Raw genomic sequence first — 8,356 nt, 5'->3', positions numbered from 1 at the left:
CACACACACACACACACACACACACATACACACACACACTACACACTTTTTCTTTCTCTCCAAGGCTTTGTGAGTATGACAAGCATCCATCAGTGCGCACACACACACACACACACACACACACACACACACACACACTACACACTATTTCTTTCTCTCCAAGGCTTTGTGAGTATGACAAGCATCCATCAGCGCACCATGAAGGACATCATGTGGAAGTATTTCTGTACCTGGGACTGCCACCCTAACTTTCAGAAGCTCCAGCGACTGGTCAGTCTCTTCATCATGGACGCCTTTGTGGACTTGTTCATCACCATCTGCATTCTGGTCAACACTGCATTCATGGCCATGGAGCACTATGACATGGAGGATGACCTCAAGGCTGTCTCCAACGCCGCAAACTTGGTTTGTTTTGTTACAAGATCGCTGGTTCTTACCTATATGCACGTCAGGTCATGGAGATATTCTTCTTCCCTCCTAGATCCTCTTGTACGAATTTTTACAATCCACACACTCTAACCACCGGCCGGTGTCTAACCAGACTAACCACAACCGTCTCATGCTAGCAACACAGTTCACTCTCACGCAATTCCCCTTCTCGCGGGAGTGTTGCACACCACAAACATGACAACATAATACGCACGTTCCTGAATCGTCCAAAAACAACCTACATGTTTTTCGCTTGTTTACTTGTTGTGATTGTTGTTCAAGTATTTATTTGTTTTTAACCATATCCGTTCGTCGTGTTTTACTATTGTATCCGTACAATGTGGGGAACTCTGTGCCACCACTTCCCAAAGAGGAAATTTACTCGTTAATCCGATCCGTACGCTTTGCATCGCAGTCTGTCAAAATGATTTTTTTTAGAAATACTGAAAGTTTCAAAGAGATCTTTGCTCTAGAAGTATTCTAAAATGGGAAGAATCCAAACCTGGGGGTACAAAATGACCCCAGGGTGAACGGATAGGGTTAATGTATATTTACTTTTTGAATGTGTACAACGGCACACCAGCAGCAGAGGAATTTTAGTTGCAGCCTGGGGTTCCCCGCCGAGCACCTTATCACATTGAGGTCATGGGGGTCAGCTCCCTGTCGCCACTGTGTCTGGGCTGACTTAATTTTTGGTACTTTTCAACTGACAGTTTTAGATGTATCCTTGCATTTGTCGTAATTTCTATTTAATACACCCGCAGCACACATTTCTGCTCTTGAGACTAAAAAAGAATGGACATTGTAACTTGTCTGGCTATTTCATTAGACGCACTAATGTCAGCAATGCTAAATTGTACAATTTTTTGGACAAGTGTGAATAAGAAAAAACATATATTAAAAAAGCTCAACAAAAGCTGTCGAACTTTTGGAACATAAACGACATAACATTGATGGAGATAATCAGAAAAGATGGTACCTGCGCATATAATAGAAAGCTGTAATTTTGCAACTTTATCCCTTTAGCACACAATTTGCTTAGAAGTAATTCCTCCTCATACAACTTTATGTATCTAATACAATCATGAATATTTGCCTATTTTCTCAAAAGTTTATCAAATTTCCCTGCGGTCTCTCTATGAACAAGCAAAAATTGATTTTAGTGCCAGAATAAAGAAAATATTATCTACAGTGCAAACACAAGCAGTATCTGTTACACTCCAGAAATTCCTTACTATTCTTAAAACACTAAACTAAGTCTAGACAGTTTGTAAGTTGACTGAATAACAGGGATGACTAGGTTTTTAAAATAATTTCTAGCTTTCCAGTGACACTGAATCAGTATCAGACTTTTCCACCTTTTATTTTCATTTCTATGACCACTGCAATAATTGACTACGTTCTGATTTCTTTATCTTCATAAGTGTCTGTTCATATTTCTGACACAAAAACTAAGAATGAATGTGTTAGCTGTCATTGTTTTTATTCTGAATAAGAAGTTTATCTCTACCCATGTATTTACACAGTTTTAAAAAATTGCATATTGTATCGTAATTGTATGCAGGCTGCCAAAGGCACAGCATAATTTATAAACAAATGCAGAGTGACTTTTTCTTGTTAAATGGTAAATTAAGAGCCAACTCTGAGTTTCTTTTGTCAAAAAAATGCAGATGTGCTTCTTTCTTCTCTTATAACTTGACTATTACTACCTGCAAAGATTTAAGATTTCTCAAGGTAAAAGACATGATATTCATATTCAGTTTAACAAAGATTTTGGAGAGATCTGTAGAGCTGTATATAAACATACAATCATTTATTCGTAAGTATGTAACTAGAATAAGACAAATTGGGTACTCTTCAAACACTTGTCTAGAACAGAAACTAAGGCACAGAACTTAACGATTCTAAAGGAGAATATATCTCAGGACATTGAGCTTTTAGTTCATCAGATTAATGGTGTAATGTGTGGGATCAGGAAGAAGTTATATTGTTTAAAACGTAGACAAAAATGGGAATTTCTTAACCGACACTGGCAAAGTCGCTTCAGGGCTCATTAAGCCCCGTGACCCCAAGCCGAACGAACTATGACGCCAAAGTATGTTTGTCTTGTCTGATCTGCAATCTGGTCCACACTGCCTTTATGGCTATGGGGCAGTATCACATGATGGACGACCTCAAAGGTGTCTGTTCATTTATTTATTTACTTGGCTTTTTTTTTAATTAATTTTTTTTCATTTTTTTTTTCATTTATTCATGCTTTCATTTATTATTCCATTTATTTATTTATTTATTTATTTATTTATTCATGTATTTATTCATTTTTTTGTATTGCTGTTTGCATTCTGGTCAACACTACCTTCCTGGCCATCAAGAAATCCACTAAGAAATGTTTTTTTAAATCAACATAAAAATTGTTGAACCCACAAAAATCAAATTAATAAACATAGTCCAAAGGGCAGAAAAATGTCGGTTTCTGTGATTTCATTACTCTAACTTACAACTAGCAGATTTTATTGCAATGCCACACATATTTATTTATTTGACTGCTTATATTGAAATCAATTCCAGGTGTTCACGGCTATCTTTGCTGTGGAAGCATTCCTCAAGATCCTTGCTCTGAGCCCTGTCATATACTTCAAGGACGGCTGGAACATCTTTGACTCCATAATCGTGGCTCTGTCCCTAATGGAGCTTAGTATGACCAAACTACCAGGTCTCTCTGTCCTGAGAGCATTCAGGCTGGTGAGTGATTATGTTAGATCTGAAATATCATGATGTCATTGGCCTAGTGGTCAGGCTCTTGGACTCACAATAGTAATGTTGGGTGTCAAATCACATAAAGGGCCCAACTCTGTGTCCCTAGGAAAGGCACTTTTCACGAATTTTCCTTACTTCCCCGTGGAAGGAATGGGTACATAACTATAGGCAGTGAATGATCTAGTCAGTTTTTAAATGTTTTATTGCGTGCAATTTTAGCTTTGCACTATAAGCTTCCCGGGATGCGGAGAATGTTTTGGAGTGTTCTGGATCTGTATGGTAATAACAGTTGAAAAGCTCATAGCGTGTGTACATCTAGTAGAGCACAAATATGTGTTATATAAAAGCAATTATTCTTAACATTAATACTATTATTAAATTGTGCAGCTCTTTTAACATTCATCTTCTGGTCTGATACGACTATATTGCCATAGTTTTAAGTTCAAACTATTGGCTTTTGGACTAAGATTCCTGTATGAAAGTAATGTATAAACCCCCATTTTGAACATGCTTATCCTAGTGTGCAAATCCAGTGTCATTGTTGTTGTTGCAGTGGAGTTACAGCCACATCTTAGAGGATTATAAAACGTCAAACTGTGATCGTCGGGGTGCAGAAAGGCATGGGGGCTTTTACTTTACTTTAACTAAATCCTTTTAAATGTATATAGTACAATAATGACAATATTGCATCTGTATTACTACAGCTACGAGTGTTCAAACTAGCCAAGTCCTGGCCCACCCTAAACATGCTGATTGCCATTGTGGGTCGCACCATGGGAGCCCTGGGTAACCTGATCATTGTCCTAGGCATCATCATCTTCATCTTTGCCGTCATGGGACAGCAGCTTTTCTCGTCAGACTACAAGACCTATGAGAGGGAAATTGATGCCTGGTAAGTCTCCAGTTTCTTGATATTATACAATTTAGTTAGTTTGTTTTTTTGTAGAAGCTTTTCTTCAAAGTAGATATAAATTTTTCAGACAAAATGTCCTGTCTAAGCATAGATCATCGAATGTTCCTGAAACACTTAAATCCATTTAGTTTGATTACAGATACAAATAATTCATTTTAATAGAGGAACTCATGATGTGGGGGTTGTGGTAAAGGGCTGTTAGGCAGGTCTGTTAGTTGTCTCCATAGACTTATATTAAGCATCTCCTTCACTCTGGTTCTCTATGGAGTGTACCATTTGACTCAGTTTAGAGTGAAATGACAAGGCAAGGGTGATTTTGAGGATGGGGTGTGACATGCGTGTTCGTTTGTTTTGGTTTTCTTTTCTTTGTTTAAAAAGCAGTTTTGTTTTAGTACTTGACCACTGGGCTGAATAATCATGAGCAGCTGCAATGTATGTAAAACCAAGCTTTTAATTTGTGTGAACTTGTCATTTGACTTTTTTTTTTCTTTTTTTTCCAGGGGGAACGTTACCATCAACAAGGACAAAATGCCCAGGTTTGTCAGATCTCTGTTGTTTCATGTGTTTATACTCAACTCATCATTTTGTTACACATTTCCTTCAATATGACAGCCCACAACACTCTCACCAGTGTTTGTGGCGTAGCGGTTAGACTGTTTACCATCCCCTACAGAAGACATGGGTGCTAATCCCATGTGAGGAGGTTTGCAGAATATCTCCATCTGTCTGCAAGGATATTATATCCCTCCTTGCATGATATGTCCCTTACTGGCAGCGGTAAAGCAGTCCAACCCCTTAATTATGTAAATTGTATCAATGGCAGAGTTAAAGATAAGCAGTTAGATTTGTATTTACATCATTGCTTTCCAGTACCTCTTCCTAATGTTACTGCATTACATTTCGTTTCTGTCTGTCCATCTTACTTTTTATGTAGCGCTAAATGACTGTCCTTATGCCTTTGTGCTTCTCTTTACTCAAACAAACATCTGTATGGCCTCAGAGTCAATCACTGATACGTTTTTCTTTCAATAAGCCTTCTCTTCTGACACTTGCTGGTTTGGTACCTTGAAATTACAAGGAGGTCTAATTGATTGTTAAATTTCAAAGTATCCTGTATTAAAACTGTTTTATAAGGAATGCTGAAGGCTTACAATTACATATTTTTTACCCCATCACACTCATATGATTTTTTTCTTTTATCTCCTTTATGTAACTTAGTGTTGAGGCGACCAGACTCTGAATTGTGAGGTGGTTGGTTGAAGGGCATCTTTGGCAGGTCCTTTTACTCTTTTTCTTCTATTGTTCTTGTCTATCATGCTTTTGTCCCGGACTTAAAGACCATAGTTGTATCGATTTGCTTCTCTTTACTCAAAAAAACCCAACTGTAACTCACTGACAATTATAATTACAATTACCTTTCTGTCCATAGGTGGAATTTCAACGACTTCTTACATTCGTTCATGATCGTGTTCCGCGTGCTGTGTGGAGAGTGGATAGAGTCCATGTGGGGCTGCTATCTAGTGTCCGGCTGGGCTTGTGTGCCCTTCTTCTTGCTCACCTATGTTGTAGGGAACCTTGTGGTATGTATGTCTTATTTTTTCAGTCTAGTGATATGTCTTACATTTTATGTGACATGTCTTAAGGCCCGGTTACACGTAACGATAACTTGTACTAAAACTGGACGATCTAGCGATCATACAATAAATCGTTAGGTGTTACCACAATATTGTAAAAAATTTGGACGATTGAACGATGGTTTGGAGACTCGGTCGAGAAATCAAGTGTTGCTTGATATTTTACGTATGAACACGTTCAGATTTGAGGGAGACGCGCTGTGACGTAGATTCACTTTGAAATTTGCTGTCGCACAGAATTAAACTCAGGACTCAAAACTTTTTTTATAATTACCGCACGTAAAAACTGATTTCATATTCGGAATCAGTGTCTCAAAATAAGCAAAGTTGCTCGCGGTGAACCTGATTTGGTGCGTTATTATTTATATTTTAGCAATTTTAGTATTTAGTTGATCGCCTTTTCTAAATACACTGTTCGGCTATATCAAAATGTACATGCGAAGGGGGGGGGTGCTTCTGTGATCTAGAGGTAGTGTTCGCCTCTCATTCGTTAGGTCCAGAGCTCGAAACCTTCACATAGAGAGCAGGCAAATCGCTGTCGTCGCAAAGAGACATGGTGGCTTTATGACGAGGAATCTCCTCACTCGATAGAAAACTGGACGATAGATTGGAACGTGTAAACAGACAACACAGTTCGATAAAACGGACAGTTCTCTCATACGACGGATCTGATGCTATTTATCGTTGCGTGTAACCGGGGATTTACTCTTTTTCCTCCTCCCTCCCTCTCTCTCTCTCTCTGTCCCTCTCTTCCTCTTGTTTTCCTTCTCTCTTTCTGTCTCTTTCTCTCTCTTTTCTTTGACAGTTATTCCAAAGCATTCTTGATTATGTTTCTCAGAACGTGTGGTGCAAGACGAATGTTCATTTTCTTTGCATTCTTTATTCCAGGTGCTGAATCTTTTCCTTGCTCTGTTGCTCAGCTCATTTGGATCAGAAAGTTTACAGCGCTCGGAGTCTGATGATGAGCCAAGCAAGATTGCAGAGGCCATTGATCGTTTCAAGTAAGCCATAACTTGAGATGGAATTCTAGTGTCAATTTTCTTCTTTGTTCTATTGCAGATGAACACTTCCCTTCAACCCCCACCAACACCCTTTCAGTAACAGTTTACTTTCTCAAATTTTTTTAATAACATAGTAATACAATTTTGTTTCCTTTTCAGCAGGGCTGCCTATGTCAGTTTCTTGTTCAATTTACGCCATTCTTTTTATTCTACTTGGACCAATTGTGACACAGTCTGAAATATGATAAGCTTTGGTTTTCTGAAGAAAACCTCCAAAACTGCATTTACCTTCTCCTTCTTCTTGCTCTTGTTCTTGTTCTCCTTGTTCTTGTTCTTCTAACCATTGCTCTACACCCCAACCATTTTGAAGACCACTTGCTATGAGAAAAATTTGAATTAAGGCAACCATCATAAGTGACCGTATTTCTTGAGAGTGAGTGTATGGGTTGGTGTACAGGTAATTTGAAAGTGAGTATAGCTACTTGTGTATGGGCATGTTTTTTAACCTAATCCGTACGTCCTGTTTTACTACCGTATCCATACGACATGGGGAACTCTGTGCCACCACTTTCAAAGAGGAAATTTACTCGTTAATCTAATCCATACGCTTTGCATAGCACTCTGTCAAAATGATTTTTTTGAGAAATACTGAAAGTTTCATAGAGATCTTTGTACTAAAAGTATTCTAAAATGTGAAAAATACAACCCCGGGGGTACAAAATGACCCCAGTGCATACGATAGGGTTAATCAAATGTTAAAGTATGCATTTTAATTTTTTTTAAAAGACAATGGTGAAAGCATGTGGTGAATTTGTTTCCAAAGAAGGATCTGTAAGTGTTCTTTTGATACATATAGCATCGGTTGTCTAAGGATTAGTCTACCTAACTTGTAATTGTGAGGTTGCTGATTTGGGGCTTCTAGCCCCAGGCCTGAAGTTATTTCCTTAGGGAAGGCACTTTACACACATTTTCCTATCTTCATCCTGGTGAGTGGGTATCCAGCAATAGATAGCGAAAGGTCCTGTCAGTATGCTAGCGTTTTAGCACCTCTAAAAATATGGCAGCTTGCACTGTGTGCTTCCCAAGAAGTTGAGATTGCTTTAGAATGCTATCAGGTCTGCTGGGGTAATATTTAAGATTGTAAAATGCATAATGCTTGCTGTTGAGTGGGAATTTGCACTATACAAATACATATATCTTTCTTTCAACCTTAAATCAGATCCTTAATCCACCAAATCCTTAATCCACAAAATCCCTAATCCACAGACGTTTTGGAAACTGGGTCAAGGTCAAGATAATTGTCTGCATAAAGGTGAAGCTGCAACGCCAGAAGAACTGGCGGCCCCCGCCCACTACGGGCCAGTCAGAGGTGAACGGCAAAGACCCTGCAGTAGTGGATGGCACTGTGGTCTCCATGGAGAAGACGCCTGATGACTTTCCTGACGGGGCCATGGTGAGCAACCATTCTTTCTCTCTCTGTGTCTGGCTTTGTGTCAAGCTCCTCTCCCCTTCCCATCTCTCTCTGCCTCTGTCTGTGTGTGTGTGTCTGTCTGTTTGTCTGTTTGTCTGTCTGTCTGTCTGTCTGTCTGCCTGTCTCTGTCTCTCTATCTCTCTGTATGTCT

General features: G+C 38.9%; 1 protein-coding gene across 1 annotated transcript in view; it reads left to right on the top strand.

Annotated features, from left to right (window-relative positions):
- The window catches only part of LOC100533425 (sodium channel alpha-subunit SCAP1), a gene marked incomplete in the record, with an annotated part of 152,143 nt that overhangs the window by 122,051 nt on the left and 21,736 nt on the right, over window positions 1–8,356 (top strand). The window contains 6 exon segments of the mRNA NM_001204708.1: window positions 166–405; window positions 2,998–3,171; window positions 3,891–4,078; window positions 4,600–4,635; window positions 5,529–5,679; window positions 6,622–6,732. Of these exon segments, the coding sequence (NP_001191637.1) occupies window positions 166–405; window positions 2,998–3,171; window positions 3,891–4,078; window positions 4,600–4,635; window positions 5,529–5,679; window positions 6,622–6,732 (900 nt within the window).

The sequence above is a fragment of the Aplysia californica genome, unplaced genomic scaffold (genome assembly GCF_000002075.1).
Source record: "Aplysia californica isolate F4 #8 unplaced genomic scaffold, AplCal3.0 scaffold00260, whole genome shotgun sequence".
NCBI lineage: Eukaryota > Metazoa > Mollusca > Gastropoda > Aplysiida > Aplysiidae > Aplysia > Aplysia californica.
The sequence above is the reverse complement of the archived record's forward strand: the minus strand, read 5'-3'. Positions and strand labels throughout refer to the sequence as shown.